This window comes from Lucilia sericata, unplaced genomic scaffold (genome assembly GCF_015586225.1).
Source record: "Lucilia sericata isolate MDLA Ls3-8-SP2 unplaced genomic scaffold, ASM1558622v1 Contig000021F_arrow, whole genome shotgun sequence".
Classification (NCBI taxonomy): Eukaryota; Metazoa; Arthropoda; class Insecta; order Diptera; family Calliphoridae; genus Lucilia; species Lucilia sericata.
In genome coordinates, this window is record NW_023994059.1 from 1,143,751 (window position 1) to 1,171,701 (window position 27,951).

Below are 27,951 nucleotides of genomic sequence, written 5' to 3' on the forward strand. Positions count from 1 at the left end.
CACCCCACACCACCAGCACCACTACTACCATCATCAACAAGCGACCAAAGACCAAGTTGACCAAGAGACCACCACAAATCAAATGCTGTTCACTTTTTTTATTTGGCGAAAGGAACATTACAAAAAAAAAGATAACAAGAAAAATAAAACAACAACATTTTGCTAACGGCTATGTGGCAAGCCGCGTTAATAGATTTTTGTTTTTATTGCTGCCACAGCATAATGAGGGTCAAAGCAATCATCTCTTTTAAATTGAACAAACTGCGGTTGGTTAATGCAACTCGAAGAAAGAAAAACTGTTCAGGGGGAAATATAAAAGTGGCAAGAAATAAAAGCAAAAACCTGTCAAAAGTTAATGCAAATTTTATTTTATTTAAACTTTACCCGTTTTTTAATATGCAAATACTTACACATATTTCATTGATACTGTATTAAAACATACATTCATACATACATATATACGTATTTGAAAGTTGGTAAAGGGGTATATTAGAGTAAATTTTATTATCAGTTGTTTGTTTGTTGTATTGAAAAAAGAGAGTTTTTACAATATTTGTAAATATTGCAATTTGTTTGAAGTTGAATGCGGCATAATATGGTTTTACCTTCTACATGCATATTTACACAGTCATACATAGTATCCATTTACAATTACACATTTACACATACCATTTGTTAACCAAAAACAAATATTGGTTATAGCTGCTTATACAGTGTTGCAGCTGTAGATGCGCCAACAGGCTGCGGCAGCATCGTGGCAAACACATCGGTATAAAAAGTAAAATCTAGCTCACCATACAAATTACTAAAAAGCCCCTCAGATACGTGAGGGGTTTTTTGCTTGTTTGGTTTATACAGTGGGTTGGCTCAATTGAATTGTAAGTCAACTATTCTTTCTTCTTATCTAAAATAAGATCTCAATCAATCAAATTATATTAAATTTTACTTAAGTTTATTTTTGTTTTTAATATGAAAAAATTCCCGGGAAATATTGTGATTTTTAACTTTCGGATTCCTGGGAATTTAAGTCTACTTAAAAAAGAGATTGTTAGATTCGCCTACAAAAAAGTTACCCGCGAGATACTTTAATACATACATAGCATGTATATACATATTTAAAAAGATTATAATAAAGTATTTAATTTACTTTATTTGTACCACTACCGCTGAAATACCGTTATCAAAATAAGCTCAACGTATTTCTAAGTTACCTGATTGATTTAATCTTGTTAAAAAATTAAATGATTCTTCGCGGAAATGCTTTTTTAATTGAAGTGATTATTCCCATTATGTAACTTTAATACATATTAAAAATGTGAGGAATGGTTTTCTGTAAGACCCCGATATGTCTTAAGCTTCCCAATGTATGCCATCATATGGTTGTAAATACTTTCTTAATAGATTTTTATTGGTTTTATTTACTTATCATTTTAATTTAAATTAAATGTTTTATTTAAATATTTTATAAATTTTAATAAAAAGTTTTATTTAAATTGATTTGTGACAATCAAAAAATAAAAGCCATAGTTAAGTGTGAAATTCTATTAAAAACACTTAAATTTATTGAAACCCGGCCGAAAAAAGTGCATCAATTATTATAGTCTGCAAATTAAATAAAATTTGTATATCGAGTTAGAAATTGTTTGCAGAAATTGCTAAAGAGTGTGTACGCTGAGTGATATATTGAAGGTCACAATGTACTCTATAAATTAAAAGTATTTTTTACGTATTTGTCCATGCGATCCTATTTGATAATTAGAATTTTTATCAACATTTGTCAATTCGTTTGACATAGACAGAGATTTTAGAGATTGCAGTTTATTTTAACTTTAGCCACACTGTATAATCTTCAGATGCAGGCAGCATTATTATAGTCTGCCTTACAGCCCCAAACAAAGCCAGTAGGCTATGAAAACAATAAGCGGCATACATGCAGCAGTAGCTCCAAATCAAGTTTCATTTTCTGCGCAAACTCACAGACTTTTTTTTTGGGTTTTTAGTTGGATGTTCGAAGTTGATTTTGATTGTTTTACTCCTCATTGAATACAACAAACAGACTCCAACAAACAACGTACAACAAAAACACAAACAACAAAAACAATAGTAGAAGCAATAACAAATAAACAAACAATTGTATGAAATGTTAGTAAGTAAATTTAAAAGTACTCGTGCCTCAATTTTTTTTATTTGATTCGTATAATGTATGCATGCGGTTTTTATTTTATTATTTTTTTTTATACCCACCATCAGAAATGATGGGAAGTATATTAATTTTCTTATTCCGTTTGTAACATACATATGTATGTACATATGTAAATCTAAATGTCTTGCATTAATACGAACATACATATGTATGTAAGTACTTTGTCCAGAAACAATTAAAACTAGAAAGCTGAAATATAGCGCTAATATTAATTGCTTAAAGCATAAATCGGAGTCATTTGATACATGTTTTTATATACAATGAATGCACCAAAATCAGTGCTCGTAAGTAATAATTTTTAACCCGTCTTATATGTGCGAAGGGGATATAAGATTCGGATCAGTCGAATAACATACTCTTACTTGTTTCTGATTATTTTGGTTTTATGTGTTAGGAACACTGCTGCTTTAAATTTGTTTGTAGCTTTATATTGCTGCTTGATGCCACATTCAGTCAGTCTGCCAGTCAGTCAGAGAGCCAGTTGTTGGGTCTTCTAGTATGGTTGAATATACATATAGTAGTAAGCAGTAGCATTACCATTGTATGGTAAGTATAACGCAGTCAGTAGTAGTAGCAAACCAGGCAGCCAAACTGCCTGCCTGCCAGCCAGTCGTGTCTGCCTTTCACTGGGTATATAAAACTAGAAGACATAACGCGGCAAGCACTCATTCAGCATTCGCGCATCAAACATTTCTTTTCATTACGATTCAGTCGATCGTTTGTTTAAGTAGTTTTAGTGTTAAATAAGTGAAAAAAAAAGAAATAAATAAAAAAATATTTATATAAAATACCCAAGAAAAGAAAGATTACTTATACTTAAATTTCTCGTATTGCATACGGTTTGTCACCAGACGTGGTCTTAAAATTAAATGGATCGTGAGGAGGAAATCAAGAACATGAAATAAAATACACAGACTTGAGAAGAAACACGAAGAAAATGTTTATATAAATTGCTTTCAAAATATAGCAACAACAACGACAATAACACTGCACTAACAAACAACAAAAAGTGTTGAAAATAAACATTTTTAACGAAAAGAATAATTAATTAAAATTAAAAAAAAAAAAATACATTAGAGAAGTTCAATTGCAATTGTATGAAGTTAGTTTAACAACTCTAAAAAACCGTTATTTTAAATATTTAAAGAAAGAAAAAACACATAAAAGTTCTGCTAAAAAAATTAATTACTGCCCAAAATTAAAGTGAGTGAATAAAATTAAATAAATTCATATTAATTTATTCCGTTTTTTATCAATGAATTCCATTTCAATTAAAAACACTTAAATTCATTTTAGACAAGTATCATCAGCTCAGATTTATGATAAATTGATTGAAATTGGAATTATTCATTCATTCACTTTCTATGGTATTCAGGTTCATTCATTCAAATTTAATTGTCAAAAGGTCAATTGAAAGTAGTACGAGTCATAGTGTGACATAGAACTGAAATAACAGACAGACCCAAATCAAACTCCATTTATAAGAATTTCTCAAAGAATATGGTAGAACCAGAAAAATAACAACTTGTAGTAAGTAAATATTTAAGTTCAGGTGTGAGTGTGTATATGAGTGAGTATGGAAAGTGTCATCATTCTAAGTGCATGTGTGAAAAACAATTCGAGAGATTCGCACATTCTACATACATTGAAGAAAAGACTGAGAACAATAATACAAAATAAACCAACAATAAACAAACTTGTATGAAATATAATACTTGAATTATATACATACACAATGAAATTTTCATATGTACATACGTATTGTATGTAGTACATAAGCACATACATACATATGTATGTACATAAACATATGCATAAATAATAGTACATACAGCGAAATTGTATTTTAATTCGTATTCCGTTATTCTGTGTATTTTTCTAAAGTTTTAAAGAAATTTTTAATAAAATTATTGTTTAGAGATAGAATTCTAAATCTGTACCGATTTTACAATTTTTTAACACTTGTCATTAGCACCCCTATCCTTAATTTGTTTTTAACGTTGGCCGAATAGTAGATGGAAGGGTAGCATATAACCTATATATAGCATATAACCGGTAGCAAATAACCTACTCCGTCAGTCTGGAGGTCATGAGTTTGATTTACACCAAAAACTGTGTTAAAGGAGCACATAATTGGCCCGTAACCTATGTGTATTTCATCGGATCTTTTTAATCCTACTAACTATACACAGGGAGTATTTGTGGAAACATTTAGCCATTTATCTCCTTTGAATAGTGTTCTATCGGGCTTTGAATAGACTGATGAACATTGCTAAATTGTCTTAGAAAAGTTCGTCATTTTATACCGTTTAGAAAATTGTAAGGATTCAGAATATGATTTAAGTCTACTTGACTGAACTATCAATAGTATAGAAGATACCAGATACCAGAGACGATGATTAATTTTGATGTTCGGTATTGTGATATTAATCAGGACTGCCATAGAATTCCATTCCAAGCGAAAGTAGAATTTCATTTAGTAAATTTCTTAATTAAAATAAAAAAAATCAAACGTATTCTAATTCCACATCCACAAAATGAAAGTGGTTTCATTCCATAAAGATATCGTTTTACTTTTTCTGAAGAATCAAAATATTTTAAATTTAGTTCAGAATCAGAGTATCAGAGAAATAGTACTACTATCATTGACAATAATTAATTATTTTACCCAGTTTATTTACAAAATTTCATTCTTTAAAGATCGCCATCATCTAAAAAGTCTATCTGCAATTCTGTGTTTGGAAATATTAATTGATTTTTGGATATATTAATTGATATTATTAGAATTACAGACATATTCCAAGTCAAAAACCACTCCAAAATCATTATATTTGAGTTAATTAAGTACCACGGCATGGTTTAAATCAATTCTTTTTTTTTTTTTTTTTGTTACAACTGATTTAGTAAAATTTTTTATAATCGAAGTAGCTAAACTTGCAATTGAAATATTTATTGTATTTCGGATTCACGAATATCAAAAGATTCAATAGATCTGCCATAAGTTTACAATTTTTAATGTAATATTCTTTTTTGGTTCTGTGCTGTTCAATATTAAATATTGGATCGAAAAACAATGACAAAAATTCTTTGTCGATAACTTTGCAATATTCAGTATAATACTATAAACTTATGTAAAGGTTAGGAAACTTGAAGAATGTTAATTTCAACTGATATGATATATCCTCCTGATCTCAAAGTTCTTGTTCCGTTACAATTTATTTTCGCCACACCTGACATTTAACTTTTTTTGCAAAAACGTTGGCATAAAATTACCCTAAGTGTATTTATATGTTAAAACAAATAAATATTAATATGTATATACATATGTACGTGTGTGAATGTAATATTTAAATTTAAGCCCGTTAATTTCTGGAGCTATTAAGCAGTACAACTATGTTTAAAACTTTCAACAAATGAAGAAAATTTAACTGTAATAAAATGAGACATAAATAAAAGAAATTGTCCAAATATACAAACCAACGACATTAGGCCGGCTCTTAAAAACAATATTTAAATTTAATAGATACCATTTTTTTAACATCTCCTAACCTCAAATTCTAGATAAGTTAGTTTTAGTTACAGTAGAGAAGAAAAAACAGACACCTATTCAAGACGAATCTATTTTTTAAGGGCCGATCTAATCTACTCACATAAATTCATACATACGTATAGTGTATGTATGTATGTAAATAATTAAAACGGACGTTGTTATTGTTATTTTAATTTCATTTACAGTACTGTGCAATAAAATAGCAAAGTCAATTTGTAATTTTAGTTAAAATTTTGCAGTTATTTAAATTTTATTTAACTAACGATTAATGTTTAATTGGGGTACATGTGATACATAAAGATTTAACAAATTTTTTTTAATCAAATTGAAAATACAAATTTACAATGCTATTAAAGAGCTCACAGCTGTTTGCAGATAAACATACATACATATATGTATAAATCTTAATATGTAAAAAACGTGATCTACTACTATTGAAAAAACCCAAAAAGCTTTTCACGACTTACAGCAATTAAAATCATATTAGTGTGTACTTTCATTAAAACTTGTTACACTCAGAGAAATTAAATTTTCGTGGCTGTTTGAAATTTCTTAGACAATTTGGGTGGATCTTGTTTTTTTTTTTGTTAAAAATCAATTTTTAAAGAAAGCATATAGAAAAACATAAAAAACTGATAAGTTTTGTGTGTAAGGTGTGAAATATGTCAAAATCATAATAAGTAAATAATCGTTTTTTAATGGAATTTTTAAAAGTCCCAACCGTTAAACTTCTTATTTCTATTAGTGTATTTGTAAAAAAAAACGAAAAGTATTTATGTATGGAATGTTGATACTGCACAAAATCTCTACATGCACGGATGAACAAACAAATTACAGACTGCTGGACTTAACTATGTACTTACTACTGCTACTACTGGCTATTGGAATTTTGTTCTATTAATTGTTTTATTTTTGTCTTAATTTTTATAATCGCATTTAACGCTTCATACTTTCAACGAGTAGCTGTTAGCAGAAAACACTATGTATTTGAAATTTAAATTTTAACTGAAAATATTCCAAAATTTGTTGTGACTAATTTAACAAATATAAATCGTTTAAAGTTAATATATTTTTATTTTTTATGAATTTATGATGTGTTTTTAACTTTCTTTGCGAATTTTATTTCAAAAACTATAAAACGAAATCATAAAGACTTTCAACTACTCTTGAAGGCTTTGAAAAGTTTCAAAGAAAACTAAATGTAAAGTGGAAAAAATCTTAGTTGTTGTTCGTTTTTTTTTTTTATTTAAGTTTAATTTTGTGAATAACTATTGTTAAAATAGCGAAAGCGTTACAACGAAAGTGCAGTGAAAATGTTTCGACTATTGCCAGCAGCCGAAGAAGCAACAACAACATTAATACCAAACACAACAATTAAAAAAATGAATACTTTACCAAAAAGTGTTAACATCAAAATCAACAGCAAAAAAACTCTACAATTCTGGCACTGGCGTCAGCAGCTACAACAACAACACCACCAACACCGCCACCATCATCATCATCGTCAGCAACTTCATCAACAGCAGCAGCAACTTCATCCTCTAATGCTGTTTATTTGTATAATACTGGCTCTTTGCCAGCATGTTCATACTGCAGCAGGTAAGTACGAAGCAAACGAAGTAAATTTAAAACGCCATTATAATAAGTATAATCACAGAAAATTATTAAAATAAACATCCCACCAAATAATAATAAATTTAGACGCAAATTTTGAGGCCAAGAAATTAAAATTAGGAAAAAATAAATTAAAAGACATTTTCTTCTTTTACACTTGCAAAAAAAGTTTGCATAATTCATGTATAAATAAGTCAACCAATTAAAATTAAAAACGCACAAGTTTGAAGAAAAGTGAAAGATATTTTTATATTGAAACAATTTAAATCAATCAATTCTGTCCAAACAATAATATTTATTATTTGTTGTAGTCCAATCAATTGTTTTTTGTTTTTTTTTGGCAAATTCTCAAAAAAAGCAAATTGAATAATTTTATTGTTTAAAATTATTTGCTTTGCCAATAAAACGCACTTAATTTATTATTATGCAACTTTTTCCTCATTTACATTTAATGGTGATCTTTTAATCTAATCACGTTTGTTTTATATTGCCAATAATGGTTAAAAAAATATTGTAAATCATAAATTAATGGAAAATACAGAAATGCGTAGACCACCTGAAGAAGAAAATATGATGATGTGGTCAAATCAATAAATTTTCTCTTGTAATGGTTAAATTATAGTTGAATTTTATGGAATCAAATTGGATTGTTATTATGAACTTCAACAGTTGGGTTTATACATTAATTATTTAATTATATGGATTTAATTTAGTTTATAACTATTTAATAGACTGTCTTTTGACAATAGTATTTACCTAATAATAGATAGATAGATAGATAGATAGATAGATAGATAGATAGATAGATAGATAGATAGATAGATAGATAGATAGATAGATAGATAGATAGATAGATAGATAGATAGATAGATAGATAGATAGATAGATAGATAGATAGATAGATAGATAGATAGATAGATAGATAGATAGATAGATAAGATAGATAGATAGATAGATAGATAGATAGATAGATAGATAGATAGATAGATAGATAGATAGATAGATAGATAGATAGATAGATAGATAGATAGATAGATAGATAGATAGATAGATAGATAGATAGATAGATAGATAGATAGATAGATAGATAGATAGATAGATAGATAGATAGATAGATAGATAGATAGATAGATAGATAGATAGATAGATAGATAGATAGATAGATAGATAGATAGATAGATAGATAGATAGATAGATAGATAGATAGATAGATAGATAGATAGATAGATAGATAGATAGATAGATAGATAGATAGATAGATAGATAGATAGATAGATAGATAGATAGATAGATAGATAGATAGATAGATAGATAGATAGATAGATAGATAGATAGATAGATAGATAGATAGATAGATAGATAGATAGATAGATAGATAGATAGATAGATAGATAGATAGATAGAATAGATAGATAGATAGATAGATAGATAGATAGATAGATAGATAGATAGATAGATAGATAGATAGATAGATAGATAGATAGATAGATAGATAGATAGATAGTAATTCTGCAATTTTTCCTGATAATATTAAATTTAAACATCTATTTAGCATCTCATTTGTCTAAAAATATTTTCATAAAAACTTATAATATAAAATTTCCAAGCGACATATTGAATTTGGGCTTGAAATATATTTTAAAATGATTGTAACTGAAATTTACCTTCGTATAATAATCTTTGCAAATGAAAAAAATAAACTTTCTTCATTATTTAAAGTGTGTGTGAATTCATTTCTTCACACTTGCACGGTGTTCATAATACAAACTCATTATTGTACATACGAGTAAACAACAAAATTTCGAAAAATAATGAAGAAAACCATTGAAATGCCCTTTTGTTGTTGTTTGATTTTTTCTAATTCTTTTTATTTTTATTTTTTCACCAACCACCTTTTGAGTGATTTAATTGTTGTTTTCATTAAATTGTAATTTGTAAACCATTAAAAGAATAAATATTCATACATATAACATACACATATATATGGCTGAGTAAATACGAATGTAATGTACATACATACATACATACATACATACATACATACATACATACATACACTCATATTATGTATTGTGTTTTATAATAATAATAATAATAATTATAATGATGAACATTTGAAATAACGCATTAAATTTAAGAAAAAAGAAGAAATAACGGTTTAATTATGCATTCATTCATTCTTACATTAGTACGTTATATTTCTTTTATTGTACGTTTAATTTGAAATTATTTATTTCTTTTAAAAAGCTTTAAAACAATTTGAAAAAAAAAAATACTTTAAAAAAAGATCATCATGAATGACTGAGCAAAATTTGTTATATTTATGATCAAATGCTTATATGATAGTTACTTTGCGTTTATTTTTAGTCTTCATCTACTTTTACAGAAAGTTAAAGCAAAAGATTTTTATTTATTTTGAAAATCAATTAAAAATAACTTAAATTACTTCAGCAGCAAATTGGCAGTAAAGTGGAAATGAAAAATCTATAATTAATTAGCGAATTAGTTTTAAAAACAAATTTGATTTTTTAGTATTAAATCAATAATAGTAAAAAATAATGTAGTATATTGATATCGATCAGATACTTTTATGACTTTTATGAACATGACTTAAAAGCAACACAAAGTTGAAAGTAAAATATTTCTTGGAATTACTAGCCTAAATACAATAAATATAGTTATCAGATGCATAGAAACAATATTTGCCAAAATTTACATTTTAATTTCAAAAGCAATTTCTTTACTTGTGACCTGAAACCCAATATTTACCAGTTAAATAATGAAAATAATATCTCTTAAATGATCTTAATTAGAAAATGTCTTAATGCTCATACTCCTACATATTCCTATGCATTCATTAATTTTGCTCTATAAAATTTCTATCCAAAAATAATCATTTCAATTAGTATTAAAGTATAAGACAATTTATTTTTCTTATGCAAAAACCCCCAGAACTAATTAGAAATTGTATAATGTCCATCAATTAAAGAGGAAAAAGTGTATTATTATGTAAGTTATGAATTTAAAACAATTAAAATTGTATCATACAACGACAGCATTAACAACGTTATAACGATCTTTTTTATCTGTAGCAATAAAAACTAGAAAAGAAATAGAAAAAGTCATTTAACATTTTCAAGCGATTATTAAGTGGCAGCATCTTCTTTCTACACACATCTCATACAGATTGTACATACATTAGCCAGTGATTTTTTTGTTTTAATGAAACCACTTAAATGGTAGAAAAATGAAAACGAATGAACTAGTAAAAAAATCGTATAATATAATACAGTGGGTTTGTTGTAAGAAAGTTTAGAAAAAAGTAAAAATTTGAAACAATAGCTGCTAATATGAAATTTTACAATTAAACGAAATTAAACGCGTTCAAACCCATTTTGTAAGCTTTAATAATAAGATTTAGATGTTTTGACTTTATAGAAAATAAAACCGTGTCAAAATTTTCAATCAGAATGTTTTCAATTATATGCGTTTTTATGTTCTTCAGATTTCGACTTTTTAATTTACAAACAAATTTCATTCTACATATGACTTTGTTCAAAAATATATCTAAAATTTTGAAAATACGTCTTACTGTGCAAGTAACGATCATCCAAAACATACTACTACTACTACTGCTAGTTCAACATTCTTTATTATCACTCACTTAATGGAGCTGAGCAGTGGAAAAAAAGTCAGTTTCCAATAAAGGTGTTAAGCTGGTTTCGTTATCTGGTCTGTAAAACATACACACCACAGAAAAACATTAAAAGAAATAATAAACATTCATTTCAGGTATAAATTATGTTGTTAAGAGAAATGAGAGTAGGCTGCTAGTCATTCGACATCTCTCAGACACACGTACAGAAAATCTAACAATGTATATTACAGGTTGGGGTAATAATGGGTACCAATGGTACTTTTTGAAACCATGTATTAAGCAGTATAAATCCATACAGTTACATTGAATCCGAAGAAATAAACCTAAGACTCCATCGGGCCTATTACCAGTGTCTCTGGTGGGAATCGAACTCACGACCTCCGGTCTAACAGACTAGAACACTAACCGCTAACACACCGAAGGCACACAGTATTACAGTATGTATTTTGTGAAATAATGGATTCGAATCTTTTGGTACTTTTATTATATACTTTTGTTAGAGATAATTGTATCATATCCGCTACTCTATTGAAAAGACCATTCTCGCAATTTAGGTCATTTTCTTTCGTCCCTGGTAAAGATTGCAAATAATGAGTCAGTTGTAAGAATTTGTCACCAAATCTTGGTACCATAAAATCAAAAAAGTACTTTTTTATATTGGTAGATACATATGCCCGTTAAGTGTTGATCAAATGCAGACTGTTGGGAACATAACAATGCAATAACAATGTGTTAACATGTCATTAATTAAAATTACAAAATTGTTTTAATTTTTCTTGTTTATTTTCTTATTATTAAGAATTTAGAAAACTCGTATGAGGTGGCATTTAAGTGGTTGTTTAGTTATAGTTATAACTACTAGTTAAAATAACTATCTTAAGATATAGATATGGTTTGCACACTTGGTCAAGTATATTTCGTATGTTAAACAACATAATTGAATTTTATTATGGCAAATTTAGACAGGAGCAACCGAGCCACTATTAACACACAGACATACTTATAAAAGTACATTTAACATACATATAGTATCTAGTTATTTATTTTCATATGAAAGAAAGTTAATGTTTCTTTTAGTTTTTGTTAAAAGAAATGAAAACGGATTACTCTAAATATGAGTGAGAGAAAAAAAGTGAATTACTATTATCAACATTGTCATGTTACTTGTAGTTATTATCATATACACTGTATCCATTAGAATTTTCAAAGTAAATTCCATTTTCCTATTTTCCGTATTCTTATTCGTTAGAAAAAGCTTTTGAAGGATCTCATTTCAAATAAATTCAATTTTTTTAAATTACTTTTCCCTCAAATGAAAGTTATAAAACTTAGCGGCTCTAAATCTGAACTAGCAATACATCCGTACAACAGAAACTCGTTAATGACTTGTACTTTTCAACGACTACTACATACCGTCTGCATTACTTTCAAGTACTCTTATAATGACTTACATACAACCAGTTACGTAAGTACTTTATTTTGAAAGGGACCCAAAACAAAACAACTTTTTAACTCCCTTTTTGTAAGTACCTATTTAAGCAGTTATTTGCAAGCATGGTAAGTACTTGCTTGCTAATGAATAAGTAATGAAAAGCGGCTTTTTAGCCTTTTAACTCATTACTTTAACTCATCCATATAAGACACTGGAAACAGTGTTCATTTTAAATGCAAATACTAAAATGGTAAAAGTAACAATCATATCATGTTTTAAGAAACGACTTACAACTGATTTTCTTCTGTTGGTTGTATCTTTTTTTAAAGTTTTGTTGGTTGGAATGGCTAGCAATTTGTAACAGGAAAAACATTACTATCATAACCAAGTTTGGATGGACAGATAGATGAATGTATGAATGTTTATTTCTATTTATAAAACATGTGTTTGAACCTAAAAATTTTTTGATTTCCTTTCTGTTTGTTCAATTTGAAATTAAAGGTTTCGTTGATGTTAATAGCATCGTTTCTTCTTTAAGAAAAGTAGACTTGGAGTTCATTCATAAAGAAGAAAATTTTTAAAATTTTATTTCTTCTACTTTCACTTTTATTGTTTGTGTAACTGATTTTTCTTAAGATTTGTTTGTTTGTTTTTTTTTTTTCTTGTATTTTGTATCGTATGTGGCACATTTGTTGCAGAGGTAGGATGGTGGGGTATAAATCTGATTTTATTATCTTTGACTTTGATGTACATCAAAACAAAGTGGACGTATGTACTATCAACACTACGAGTAATGAATGGTGGTGTATGTGTTGGTCATTCTTCTAATAGTTGAGACATGAAAATATGCGCACATTGTAAATAGGTGTAAGAAAGAGTATCATAGACAAAGTGTTTGTTTAAATTAAAAAGAAATAAAATAATAATAAAAAAGAAAGAAAGAAAGAAATTAATCTTTAAATTAAATTCCGCACATGATCGTTAAAACAAATCAAGCACATGGCAGTTATAGATTTAACATTTTTATGTGGGGTATGAATGAATGAATGACCTAGAGTGTGATGAACGTTTAATGTACATATGTACATATGTAGAAGAGATTTCTGTTATGTAAAGAGTTAATGACTTCATAAACATGGGGGCCAAAGTAAATGAATTTCGAAAAGAAATTGCAAATAATCAAAACGAAATTTAATTAAATTCAGCTGCAGGGCTATAAAACATAAAATTAAACGCAGTTTTGTTATTAAAATTAAAAACTGATTAAAGAAATTTTTTAATAACTGTTTTATATAGTAATTAAATATTTCTTTTTATTTTCAGTTACCGATTCTCCAATTAAAATTATAAAATTACCTGCACAGGCTCCAGTTATACGTTATAGCCGCATAGAGTTACAACCAGAAGAAAAATTGGCTGCAGGAAATGAGTCTCTATTAGTAACAACGGAAAATGCGGGATTGTTGCAACAAACAGAAGCTGATTTTCAAAATGATGATCCTTTAGGTTTACTCAATTTGAGTGGAGCCATGAATACCTTAATGCCACGCCAGAATCGTGGTAGCAACAACAACTGTCCAAGATCCTGTCCGCCTAGTATGACAGTGGGTGCTGAGCCAGTATGTGGTTCGGATGGTTTGATTTATGCCAATTTATGTGATATGAAAAAGAAAACTTGTTCCAGAAATGGTGCCATAAAGGTGATTTGTAAATGTTGCTATTTGTTATATTATTAATGAAATTGTCCCTTCAAAGCAGGATGTCAGAGATGGTTGTGAAAGAGCTCGTGGTTCCGATTGTAAACATCGTTGTCCCAGTGAAAAGGATCCTATATGTGGTACTGACGGTCGTACTTACTTAAACAGGTATGCTAAGAAAATGAATAAACAAAAACAATATATTTTTCAAAAATAAATTTTAAATCGATTTCTAGATGCATGTTACGTGTACAAGCTTGTCGTGTTGGCATGGCTGCGGTAAAGATGGCCCATGTAGGACCTTGCAGTAATACAAGCGCCATACGCGAATCTTGTCCCGTGGATTGTAACAGTGCCCCTAAGGATGGTCCTATTTGTGCTTCAGATGGCAATGTCTACAATTCCACCTGCGAAATGAAACTATTGACTTGCGGTCAAGGTGTGGTAAAAACCAGCCGTAAGCACTGTCAATCAACTAGAATGTGTCGTGAATCATGTTGGCGTGTAGCTCGACCCACTTGTGGTTCAGACGGTAGACTTTATGCTAGTCCCTGTAAAATGCGTTCCTCCAATTGTGGCAAACATGTGTTTGAAGTGCCGCTATCATTCTGTATGTCTCAAGAACGCAATGGAAATCAGGTGGAGAACTGTCCCACAGAATGTCCCAAAACCGATAGTGCGGCATATGTGTGTGGTAGCGATGGTAATATTTACTCTTCTTTGTGTGAATTAAAAATGTTAAATTGTGGGTAAGTAATAAAATCATAATTTTATTGAAGTTTTACATTAACATCATGTATGTTTTGTAGGCCCCAGCGTAAATCTATACAAAAGATGAGCATGGATAAATGCAAGACACGTTTATCTAGATGTAAACAACTGCCTCCCTGCAAAGATTTCAATAATCTTTTTGGTTCTATATTCTCTTCCAAAAAAAGTGATAAATTGTGTGGCACTGATGCCAAGACCTACAATAATGAATGTGAATTGGCACATGCTACTTGTTTGTAAGTGTTTTTTTTTTTGATAGAATTTGTTAAGAAAATTAATTTTTAATAATTGCAGGAGAGGAGTTAATTTGGCCCACATTGGACCCTGTACCGACTTAAAATCACCGCCCAAAGATTGTGGTGAACGTTGCACCAAGCAAGATATAGAAGGAGGCCCTGTATGTGGTTCTGATGGCAACACTTATGCCTCCAATTGTGAATTTAAACGTAGAACTTGTCATTTAAGAGTTGTACAAGTATCCTTGAAAAACTGCCTTTTAACAGCAGACTGTGAAACCGATTGTGATGCCCAACCGCCCAATTTCGTGTGTGGTTCGGATAATAAATTCTATAAATCAGAATGTCATATGCGCAAAGAAAATTGTGGCAAACACGTTTTCGTTGTGCCCCTAAAAAGATGTCTAAGTAATGTGCAATTTAAAGGATGTGCCAAAATATGTCCACCCGACTTTGAACCCGTGTGTGGTACCGACAATATGACCTATTCGAATGAGTGCTTTTTGGATATGGAAAACTGTCATAGCAATAACACAATAGCGATATTACATTATGGTGCTTGCGGTCGACCAGAAGCACCCTCAACGAATTTCTTATATTAATAATATTTCATCATTGTTGTCCACAGTTGTCTAGTTGAAAATTGAAGAACAACATTAAATTTGCTAAACGAACGATTATTTTTTTTACATATTTAATATATTTATGAAATTATTTATTTATTTGCTTAGTTTAATAATTGTTATACGATAAGACATTTTTTATATCTAACTTTATAATATAAATTTAATTAAATTAAAGAAAAATTAAATAAATAAATTTGTGTGATTATAAGTTAAGCGGAATCGTCGAAGAGTTTATTAAGGTTTGCCTTAATTTCGTGAGGCTTAAATTTAATATACTTATCAGGATTTTTACTAAATTGAACACCAGCATACCTATAAAGAGGCATAAAAATATGAAAAAAAAAATTGAAAAAAAAAAAAAAAATAGTAAAAACTTGGAATGGAAGGAAATTTTTATAAATATTACAAATGATAAGCTTTGGATGTAAATAGAACATATGAATCTTTAGAACATGGCAACATTTTTTGGTTAAAAAAAGCGGTTGCGAAAATAGATTTTTTGTTAAAAAATAATTTTTATAGAAAAAAGTTCACTTTTGGTAAAAAACAGATGTCGATGAAAATCGAGTTTTTCTTGTAAAATTAGTGTTTTTATGTAATAATACGAAATATGAAATTGAAATGATTAAACAAATTAAATAAAAATAAAAGGTAGTAAAATAGAAAACATAAATGTACTTACACATTGAAAAATTCATTATATTTGGGCAAAATGTGTTCCTCATTGTCGCGCTTAATACCTTGTCGCAAAGTAACATCCGGTATAGAGATACCTCTTTGAATTTTACAAGCTTCTTCAAAGTCTTTGTTAAAAGTCTAACGAGTAATGGGAATATACATTAATATGCCCTTTAGTCGTCTTGTTTTATTTTTATTTCATTATCTTACTTACCAAAAACTTTTCCTTTAAAATACTGCGATCTTTATCTTTAACTTTACCCTGTATTGGTTTGGGCAATTCATCTAAAGGCGAAATATTCGATAGCATTTTTGACCAGGTTTTCTGATACGAAAATTTCAACTCTTTAATAGTTTCAATATAACTATTGCGACAATCGGGTTCGGCAATAGTAACAATGTCAATTAAATTGGAAGTGACTAATGAATTTAGTATGTAATTAATGTTATTCAAACGGAACAAATGTTTGGTAGCCTGATCATTGTATTGTTCACATTTATTCATTATGGAGAGATTTAATTCTGCTAAAGCTTTTTCTACAAGAAAATACAACAAATGTTAGTTTTTTTATTATTAAATATTAACAACATTACTTACTTATGTAAATGGCCAATAAAGCCTTATTGCGTTCCTCCTCGGACAATGATTTTTTCATAAGTATTGTATCTAGCTGTGTGGAGTAGAGTACATCTGGTTGTAGTATTACACCAATGACGTCGTAGTGATTTAAAAGATTTTCTATAAACCATATTGTATTCGATGTTAACTCGTGTACTGTGGCATCTTTGGGGACATTGACATAACCCAAAGTGCTAGAACTCATGCCCACTATATTTGTTGAATCACCTCTAACGACTTCCAAGAAATGTTCCAAAGCTTTGGCACCCTTCAAACAATAGATAATTTCTGAATGAAATAACTACTTAAGTATGTATTTCTGTTTCTGTTTCTTCTTACCGTGTATTGTAATTTATTTAAAACCTTTGTCAGTTGTTCTCGCTGTTGTACATCATAAGTACGATCGATATCTGGTTGTAGCAGTAAAACATTTTTCAAAGTCTTAAATATACCCAAAGCCGAAGTCCATTCTTTACGTGAGATGCTGCGCATTATGCGATTTGTAATTGCTTCGGCATCTTTAACCACCATATCAATTGATTTATAAGCCAATTTAGCAAATACATCAGATTGTTTTGAAGTCGGAATGATTTCCTGCATTAGAGCACGTTCCCAATTTAGAAGACGCTGTAGACCCAGCAACATGACTAAATATTTATCTAGTTCTTGGTCACCATCAGCATATTCTTCTGAAGATAAATGTTCCGAATGGGAGGTGGCTTTTTTGATGGAAATACCAGTTGATTGTTCCAAAGTTTGTGTGGCTTTTAAATATAATTTATTGGCTTTACGTTCAAATCTGAGTGTAAAATTAAGTTTATTTTTGTAAATCTATATAAATTAAAAGAAACTTTCTACTTACATTTGCTGTAAACGTATGGAGGGACTTTTTTTGGTTTCCTGGCGTCCAGAATGACGAGATTTCTACAAGAAATTTAGCATAACCTCAATAAATAAAATGTAAATTTAAAAAGAACTACATATTTTAAATAAAAGAAATTTATGTTTGTTCAAAGAATAATTTATTAAAATAAGCAATATAAAAAATTAATTAAAAGGTACAAACAAAAACAAATTTATTAAAAATGGATGATTAAGTTTTTCTACTTTTTTAGGTTGATGTTGAAAAAATATTTTGAAACATTTCCATTATGCAATTACGATCTTCACGCGACGTAATACCAATGTTTATAAGATCACATGATTTAATATCCATTAGGTATTTACAATCTATGCCAGCCTTTTCAAAATTTTCACAGTAACGTTCCAAACCCAAAGTTTTTAATAAGATTTTTATGCTCAAAGTATGATCCAGAATAGAAATATTTTTGCTGTCTTCTGATTGAGGACTTTTACTGCTGTTATCGGAGGTGCCGTATGAGGGCGATGTAGAAAAATTACTGCCAAATGCTGGGCAAGGGCTTAGGAAGTTTGTCTTGTCGCCATATTTGGGAGAGGCGGTATAAGTAACAACAGGTTTCGCCAACAGGGTTGGTTTCTTAAATTGCATAAAAGAGGAACTGTGATGGGTGAGTGTGTCAACAGGGTAAATGGGTGACAGGCCAGGTGATCGATAGTTGTTGTGGACTGGTGTAAAGGAACGTCTGTTGGCCATGATATTGTGAATGTCATGATAAGAGTGTACAGTGGAATTCTTGGCGGTAGGTGTTACATTAAATTTAAACTCTCTGGGAGTGGTGAAAGTCGGTGTACGACAATCTTCCATTTTAGATTTTGCAATTTTTTATTATTGTTTTAAAGTAGATTTTTTTAAAAACATACAATTGATTTTAACACATGCTAAACAATTACGATACTAAACGCAAATATAAATAACTGGTTTATTTTTTCCTTAAAGCATTTATAACGGTTTACCACTGGAAATTTAACGAACATTTTTTATATTCAACGATAATAAGTCTATATACATGTTACATACATATGACTGATTTGCGTTAAGAAAGACATAACTTAAGAATGTGCAATGCTGAAGTAAATTGCTTTAAGTCATTATTTAACATTTTTTCAATTGTTACCCAACGATTTGAATGAATTATTAAAGTATTAAAAATATATTTTCGTGTTTTAAAAATAAAATAAGTGTCATCGAAGACAACATTGCCTATACGGGAACTAGTTCGAAAGTTTATTATTTTAACCTTTTTAACAAAAAGATCAAATTAAATAAATGCAATAAAATTTTGTAAAAATAAACGAAATCATAAAAATATTTTCCAAACTTAATCTAAGCAAATTTAATACAATTGACTTACCAATGCCTCATTGCCCCAACTACTGCTCTTCTGATGATCTTTCAAATTTTGCAAAGAACGAAATACAACTTCTCCTCTTTCGGTGGCATAATTCACGGTATATTCAAATCTTAAATTCTGCTCCAACCAATGGGAAATTGTGAACAATTCCTCCCTAGTACTTTGAGTCAACTGTCTAAAAGAAGTGTATTCGTCATTTGATGAATCATCTTCATTATAGATGAGATCCAAAATATCCACTGGTTTTAAAGGAGAGCCATTTTTCTTTAGCAATAAACGATAGTGATTGTTTAAGCTCTCGCAGCCAGTGTTGAACAGACTAGTTACATTTTCCAATTCAACGCTCTGGGAATTGTGATGAAGAAAATACTCCATGGCCGAGCGCAGTCTGTCCAATGCTTCGGTGAATACGCCAACACTACCCTCGGTGGGCCCTTGATGGATAAGATTGCAGACTTCTTGGGAGACATCATAGTGGGACAATACAGTTTCTAAACAATTGAGGGTGGCTTCCAAATCTAATCAATAAAGCTTTATGTTAATAAATTTTATTGCTCGTTTTTCATTACAATTTACATACTGTGTTGACGTTTCTGCAACTGCTCCGTTTCTTGATAAACTGGCAATATGGTTTGCTCCAGTTTCCCTAAACGATTTTCGAATACTGTTAGGATATCAGACATCTGATTGGACAAGTCATGATATTTATCCACCCTCTCTCTTAACAAAACCAAATTGGAAGTCTCCTATTAATGGGATGGTGTAATGTAATGTTGTATTTTTTGTTGACGAAATTAAATTTTTAAGAAAAACCCACTCTACCTTTTCCAATTTAGAATGTACTTGCAAACTTGTATCTAAGTTATTCATTTTGTATTAATAGTTTAGAAAAAAATTAAGAAAATTGATTAGTAAATAAAAAAAATTATAGAAATACTGTCTTATCTTTAAAACTGTTTTATCGATATCAGCTTTGGCCTTTTCTAATTACATCTGGCATCGTATTTTGTTGTTGATGAATTGCAATCTGTGTTGGTATTGTTAAATAGTTACAAATATTTTTGAAAAGGCCTTTTTATAAAACATGTATGTAATTCACTTAATCCTTATAAAAATTGTATTATGTTTAAGCCAAATGTTGAAATCCGTTTTACATTTCATTTAATAGCTATGAAATTAATGTTTTATTGCTATGATTATTTTTACCAACTACAGTTAACTAACAAAATTATACTCAACATATTTGTCTAATTGAATAGTTTATTAAAATACAGAATTCCGATGGCAGTATGGCAACACTGACCAGACTCCCAACACTGATGCCGATTTTCCTATTTTCTCTCAAGTTTTCGCTGCAGAAATCAGTGCCGTTTTGACTTAAAAGATGACGATGTCTAGCCGTCTAAAAAATTTTAAAGACGCCACCGGCAAATATTTTTCAACGGTTTATAGGAAAAATGCAATAGATAATTACTGAAATAGCCCTCGCCACGCATCAAATTCTAGCAGAACTGTATATTTAATTTAATCAACAAAATGTTTCTACAAGAATTGATTAAATTCTGAAAAAGTAGATTGTTCCATATTTTAGTAAACATATTAGACGACATTCTAGGAAGGAAAAATTTCAGAGATTTTTTTTGATATACACAAGTTTAACTAAAAATGTAAAAAAATTGATTTCCATACACTCCTAGCAAAAAAATAACTTCCAAAGAAGCGAAAAAGAAGTAGAATTTACTAGTACTACTAGTAGTACTGAAAAAGACCTGCAGAAGTGATGATTTCACTACTTTCGAATGTATTCTCAATAAGTAATTTCTATGTTCTTTTTTTTGGAAGTAAAATTGTTGCATTTTAGAATACAACTAATTTGACTTAATTAATATGGGGAAATAGGCTACTTCGGAAGTCATTAAACTCCACTTCCACAAAAGGTGAAAAAATTCACTTAGTTCTACTTTTGAAGTGGTGATAAATGTTATTTTTTTAAAGTACTTCGTTTTATTTTTGCTGGGCTATGTTATTGAGCAGGGTATATTGAATTTTACTTTTTATTTTGAAAACACAGCTGTAAACGTAGGCGGCTTAAAGTCGACTTTAAGCCGGCGCAAAAATTTTTAGTGACGTCGCTATTAATTATTGTCGTCGCAGGGCTCTGGTGCCAATTTTCATATTTTCTCTCATTCTTAAAAAGTATTTCTCCGAAGTAGGTTAATTCTTTGTGCTCAAGATAAGAAAAATTTATAAAAATATTTTAAATCAATAGTAATCTACAGAAAAATATATTAAAAATGTAAGTAAATACTGTTTTTATAAAATTATATAGTTTATATAAAGATATTTTTAATTTAAAGTTAAATTTAAGCTGATTTTAAAGCATTAAATTGGGGTAGAAGAAAAAAATATTGTATAAAGAAAACAAAATGGCCGACGTGAAAAAATCGATAACTCTTGCATAAAATTTGTTAGCAACTGCATCATCACTCATTTCTAAAATACAAATTTATTATATAGAATTTGCAGACAATTTGGTACAAAGGTCATTTTATTTGTGAAAAAGTAGCTTGTTAAATTTATTCAGAAACTTATGTTTTTTTTTTATAATGTAAAATTTGTATAGTATAATTTTTCCCTTGATGAAATTCAATTACGTTTTACTTTTTTATGTATACTAAAAAAACGAAACTATTATACATACATAGTATATACATTCACAAAGATGAATATATGTATGTATACATCTACATGCATACATATAAATTTTATATCATGGATATACAAATTAGACTGGCTCTTATTTTCATAGCTATGTATATCGCAGAACCATATTATCATGACAGAATTCGGACAAGGCGTGTACTTAGGTTTGAACCTAATAATAATTTTTGGGAGTTAATACTTATGTATGTAGTTCTTTTAAATGTAAAAGTCGTATGATTTCTTTCAATTAGATTAATATTCATATAATGTCAATCAAGATAAAAATATGTACAGCTTCAGATTCCATTTCGCAATGATCTGTATTGGTTATATATTTAAGATAATTCCATTTTTTATATAAAAATGTGCTAAAACATTCTTGGAATTTGAAATTTCAATAAAATTTTGAAATTTAAATTTAATTTAACTTATTATTTTTTATCGAAACTATATATTAAATATTTTCATACAAAAAATATTTATCTATCTGTTAAACTTAATCGGATATTGTAATTGTGGCCCTGAGAGTATCAAATAAGACTCGGGAGTATCACGGTACTTTTGAACATCAAATAGTATCAAAAAAGTGCCATCGTACCAATTTTGCCATCCCTGTTTCAAACATGTTGATAAGGGCTTTTCCACTGAATTTTTATATATTAAGAATATTGCTTTTAAAATGTTTATAATTTTAGATAGAGCTTAAAAGCTATACCTGAATGTATGTATGTATATGTATATATAAAAAAGAAGAGGAAATATATACGCAGTTAACGTTCAAATTACTTGTATAGATTTGTCTTGAATCATATGTATTAAAGTTAATACTTTCTACTGTAAACCTCCGAGGAAGAAAATACCATTTTAAATATTTTTATATAGGTATATGCCAGTTAAAAAAACTGACTAATCTGTTAAAAAATAACAAGACACTCATCAAAAAGTAATCTATTCCTTAAAGGGCAGTTATAATCTACAAACAAATCTATTTTTATGGCCTTACTAAAAAATAACACAAATAGGTAGACTACAATTTTTTATTTTGTATGAGCGTATCCATTACTTTGTATAGACGGGGATGTTATTAAAAAACTAGGCTAGATACAAAAATTAGATTTCTGTACAGATCAGAAATACTGCAATTTGTATTTTATTCTTTTTTCCTCGTTTTTTTTTTTTTTCAGGTTTGAAAATAATCAATCCAATATGCAAATGAGCCGTCATGCTGGTGGACCTGGCGGCGGTGGTTACCGTGATCAGCAACAAAATCGTGGTGGACCTATGCGTCATGGCCACGCTGGTGGTGGTATGCAACATAAGCGACCAACACCTTATGGTCGTCCCCAAAATCCCCAACATCGTAATAATTCCTCTAAAGATCAATTCGAGGGAGGAAACGCAAATTCTAATAATACATTTGCATCCGGTGATCGTTTGCCAAACATCATCTGGTCGGAGCTAACACTTACTCCGTTCAAGAAGAACTTCTATAAGCCGTGTGAATCGGTAGCTGCTCGTTCTCAGTCTGAAGTCGATGGCTATTTATCGACCAATGAAATTACATTAAAAGGTGTAAGCATTCCAACACCAAGTATTGATTTCGACGAAGGTGGTTTTCCCGAGTACGTTATGAGTGGCATTAAGAAAATGGGCTTTGCAAAACCAACAGCAATTCAAGCCCAGGGTTGGCCAATCGCACTTAGTGGGAGAGACATGGTGGGTGTGGCTCAAACCGGTTCGGGTAAGACGTTAGCATATGTATTGCCAGCCGTGGTTCATATTAACAATCAACCACGTTTGGAACATGGCGACGGCCCAATTGCTTTGATTCTAGCACCCACTCGTGAACTAGCTCAGCAAATCCAGCAAGTCGCAAACGAATTCGGCTCCCAGACTCATGTACGCAATACGTGTATATTTGGCGGCGCTCCAAAACACTATCAATCTCGAGATTTGGAGCGGGGAGTCGAAATCGTTATTGCGACTCCTGGAAGATTGATTGATTTTCTTGAACGCGGTGTTACCAATTTAAAACGTTGCACCTACTTGGTGTTGGACGAGGCCGATCGTATGTTGGACATGGGTTTCGAACCCCAGATCCGTAAAATTATCAAACAAATTCGTCCCGATCGTCAAGTGCTGATGTGGTCCGCCACCTGGCCGAAAGAAGTTCGTAACTTGGCCGAAGAGTTCTTAGACAACTACATTCAAATCAATATTGGCTCCCTGACCTTGTCGGCCAATCACAATATTTTGCAAATTGTCGATGTGTGCGATGAAAATGAAAAAGATTTCAAACTTATTAAACTCTTGGGTGAGATCTCCTCCGAGAAGGACACCAAAACCATCATATTCGTGGAGACGAAGAAGAGAGTCGATGAAATCACTCGCACAATTTCGCGTCAAGGCTGGCGGGCATGTGCCATTCATGGTGACAAGTCTCAACAGGAACGTGACTATGTCTTGGCTTCATTCCGTAATGGCCGCAATGCTATTCTAGTGGCTACCGATGTAGCTGCTCGTGGCTTAGGTAAGAGTTATGTATATGATTTGCAAATTGCACAATCAGTGTTCTTATGATTTGTTTATAATGGCAAAGCGAGTGATGCTGTGGATGAAAATTTTTATTAATGAATTCTTTCATTATTTGACTTTGGTTCGTCTGTGATTCCTGTCATGCTGATGAGAAGTTCTCAGTGAGAATTGCAGGGTGAATCGAAACTAAAACCCAACACCGTTCGTTTGTTTATTTCTTTTAATTTGCGAAATTCTTTTGTTGTTGTATTTCATATTGAAAGATAACGAGAGAAGGTGTCTAATGTAAATCGCGTTAACTTTTATTCCTATTTAATAATTGAGAAAAAAACTCAAGTTTGAAAAAATTTCGTCCCAAAAAAAAAAAACGTGCACAATTCTGAATAGGTGTTTAGTTTTTATTACTTTTTGTTTCGTTTCATTGCTGGTGTGGGGTAAATAATGAGGAGAATTTTTTTCCATACATTGCTGGTTAAAACATTGTAACACATTTATTATCTATATATGGTCAGTCAAGGACAAATAATGAAGTCGTTAAAAAACTAAAAGGAATACAATTTAATGAAAATAATAAGATCAGTTCTAATTATAAAAATTTGGAATTAACTCCTCGAAAGCTGATGGAACAAAAAAATGGACTAGAAACTGTTCTCAAGTGTGGATTAACAAACATCTCGTTAAAAATTCGGGATAACTACACAACTAACAAAAAAATATGAGAAACTGAAAAAAAAAAAATTATTAAAATTTTCATATTTCTATTTCTTTTTTTTTTTCTTTTATTTTATTTATTTTTTTCTAATGTTTTCAAAGCAGTATTTTGGTTTTTATCTTCTGAATTTCATATAATGATGAAGAAATTTTAAATCAAAATAAAAGGTTTATTTTTCTTTATAAACTGTTCAAATGAATCCAATGGTTTTCGAGATGATAATGGGAAAGATTTTTATTAAAACTTTAATTTCAATTGTCTCCTTGATTTGATTGTGTTTAAATTAAATCCAACTTTACGGCTATCAAATATATTTTTGACTGACTTTTTAAAAGAAAATATCTTAGGTATATTTCCTAATTATATATCAAATAATTGGGAAGAACTTTATACAATGATTATATGTGAACAAAAATAATAACATCAGTTTCTCAAAAATTTATAAAAAAAAATAAAAAAAAAAAAAACAATGGACTTCGATTTTTATATACTTTTTAATATATACTTTTTTGTTGTTACGCTTAAGCTAGAATATTAAACCTTGCTTTAGTATAAAATTCCCATAAAAATACATAATTATAAGAAAGCTAAATTCAATTATCCTTTGGTTTCCGAAAAAACCCCCTCTGGCAGCTGTAGTCATTGCTGCATTTTATAAATTCTTTCTCATTCACAGTTTTAATAGGTTGACCCTTTTTCCTCCATCCGGATATTGAGGTAAGTACACACTGGATTTTTCTACTAGATATTTTTCACTTTTATTAAAAAATATTAGTTAATAAATGAATTAAGCTTTAAATTTTATGTTATTTTTTCGTATTAATTTTAAATAAAATACAAATCCATACTTTATTTACGAATGTCTCAAAAAAGAAAAGGCATTTGTAGTTTTATATAAAAATTGTATGTGAAAAAGGTCGAGGTCCACTATTATGAAAAAAATATATAGAAAACTGAAAAGAGATTGTCTTGTAAAAAATTCAAAACTAATTACAACTTTGTGTATATTGATGGATAAATTTTTGTTCCAATTAAGTATAAAAGTTTTTATATTTGTTCTTAAAACATATTGCAAATTTGCAACGTTTGTTTGCCTTGGGTTAACATAAAAATTGAATTTCTTTCCACTACATGCGACAAATAGATGTCGATGATGTTAAATTTGTCATCAATTATGATTACCCATCAAATTCGGAGGATTATGTACATCGCATTGGACGTACTGGACGTTCAAATAATACGGGAACGGCATACACTCTCTTCACAAACTCCAATGCCAATAAGGCTAATGATTTGATACAGGTCCTGAAGGAAGCAAATCAAGTGAGTTTTTTTTTTTTTTTTCATCCCTTAACTTTATTCTTTATTACATGTTAATTTTATTTGAAATCCTAATTCTTAATATTTTTTTATTAAGGTCATAAATCCCCGTTTAGTGGACATGGCATCGTCACAATCACGACGAGGCGGTCGTAACAACTCACAAGGATATAAGAAAATGTCATCCCAACAATCGTACGGTGGCAATAACAACTATCAGCAGCGTTTCAATAACCGACCCAACAACAACTATGGCCGTCCCGATCAACATCAGGCACAACAACACCAAAGACCTGCGTATTCACAATATCCTCCTCATCATCAGCAACCACAAGGCAGTGGTGGTTATCCCCCAAGATCTCAAAATCCCAACAACACACAAATGACCCGCTCAAATGGTCACCAATCGCGATTCTCATCAGCTCCCCCGTCCCATCAAGCGTACGATAATAGTGAAGAGAAAAAGTCACGCTTTGGCCAAGCACCACCTCATCAAGGTGGAGGCTATGAAAATTACTTACCCAAAAATTTGGCTGCTGGCGGCTATGTACAACAACCTCCTCTACCAACAGCTGCGTATGTCGTTCCCACATCCTCGGATATGTATGCGTATCCACCACCTCCTTTACCGGTTCAGAACTAAGCTAAAGAAACCGACCCTTGAAAGAGGCTTTTTAAAATTAACAACAAAACTATACATATAAACTAAACACATATTCATTATAATTTTTATATATAAATTAATTATAACATTAGTCTATTATTACTCTAGTATTATTATACTTGAATGGATTTTCTTTCATTTTTTAACTCGTTTTCTTTCCCTTTAAATGTGTTTAAATTTTTCTTTTTAATATTCTCTATAATATATATTTTGCCTTTATATACATACTACTTAAGATTTTACTAAATATTTATGTATTTTTAACGTTGGGATTAAAACGTTTTAGTAATTTATCTCTAGTGAGAATCCGTAACCACTTGTTGGTGTTAAATGAAAAAATTTAAACATCAATAAAAAATACCAATAAATAAAACTATGAAAAAATAAATATTTTAACAGCTTTTTGGTGAAATAAATATTTAATATATTCCATTAAATGTAAATCTTGTTTTTATTTAAAATGCCTTGTGGTCTTACATCTTATCTTGTATGTGTTAAGGAGAATTTGATTTGATTAAAGAAAAATTTCCTTCGAAACGAAGTCACTTTGAGTAGATTGAGTGTAATGGTTTCACCTTTACTTCCATAGGCAGTCATAACGCTTCTTTTGATTTTTTCATTGAAAAAGTTCTAAAGCTGTTAAAATAAGCTCTAAATCAC

The 27,951-nt window shown here is 29.8% G+C and overlaps 4 protein-coding genes across 15 annotated transcripts; 2 read left to right on the forward strand and 2 right to left on the reverse strand.

Moving 5' to 3' along the window:
• Positions 1 to 1,119: 1,119 nt before the first annotated feature.
• LOC119608225 (agrin) lies at positions 1,120 to 16,004 on the forward strand. Of its 12 annotated transcripts, XM_037962640.1 has the most exons (8): positions 3,259 to 3,406; positions 6,906 to 6,954; positions 7,037 to 7,352; positions 13,781 to 14,157; positions 14,213 to 14,322; positions 14,391 to 14,903; positions 14,964 to 15,161; positions 15,220 to 15,911. In XM_037962640.1, exons 3-8 carry the CDS (start codon positions 7,067 to 7,069, stop codon positions 15,761 to 15,763), a joined length of 2,028 nt encoding a protein of 675 aa, XP_037818568.1. In that variant the 5' UTR covers positions 3,259 to 3,406; positions 6,906 to 6,954; positions 7,037 to 7,066; the 3' UTR covers positions 15,764 to 15,911. The 12 variants fall into 12 exon arrangements, with proteins under 12 accessions (XP_037818526.1, XP_037818517.1, XP_037818476.1 ...); XM_037962598.1 differs by lacking the exons at positions 3,259 to 3,406; positions 6,906 to 6,954 and adding an exon at positions 1,120 to 1,134 and having other exon boundaries at positions 7,005 to 7,352; XM_037962589.1 differs by lacking the exons at positions 3,259 to 3,406; positions 6,906 to 6,954 and adding an exon at positions 2,690 to 2,749 and having other exon boundaries at positions 7,005 to 7,352.
• On the reverse strand, positions 15,856 to 20,466 carry LOC119608217 (exocyst complex component 7). The gene is made up of 9 exons (XM_037962534.1): positions 20,180 to 20,466; positions 19,938 to 20,103; positions 19,358 to 19,875; positions 17,947 to 18,008; positions 17,424 to 17,883; positions 17,064 to 17,352; positions 16,680 to 17,002; positions 16,470 to 16,603; positions 15,856 to 16,099 (listed from the first exon to the last, which is right to left on the reverse strand). The coding sequence occupies exons 1-9, from the start codon at positions 20,225 to 20,227 to the stop codon at positions 15,997 to 15,999; spliced, it is 2,103 nt and encodes a 700-aa protein (XP_037818462.1). The 5' UTR covers positions 20,228 to 20,466; the 3' UTR covers positions 15,856 to 15,996.
• On the reverse strand, positions 18,090 to 18,922 carry LOC119608288 (protein matrimony). Its single transcript, XM_037962652.1, has one exon. The coding sequence runs from the start codon at positions 18,808 to 18,810 to the stop codon at positions 18,196 to 18,198; it is 615 nt and encodes a 204-aa protein (XP_037818580.1). The 5' UTR covers positions 18,811 to 18,922; the 3' UTR covers positions 18,090 to 18,195.
• Positions 20,467 to 21,509: 1,043 nt separating the features above from the next.
• On the forward strand, positions 21,510 to 27,679 carry LOC119607868 (ATP-dependent RNA helicase dbp2). The gene is made up of 4 exons (XM_037961983.1): positions 21,510 to 21,653; positions 23,245 to 24,590; positions 26,452 to 26,630; positions 26,725 to 27,679. Coding segments are annotated over exons 1-4 (2,073 nt in total). The 5' UTR covers positions 21,510 to 21,651; the 3' UTR covers positions 27,271 to 27,679.
• The last annotated feature ends 272 nt before the right edge of the window (positions 27,680 to 27,951 follow it).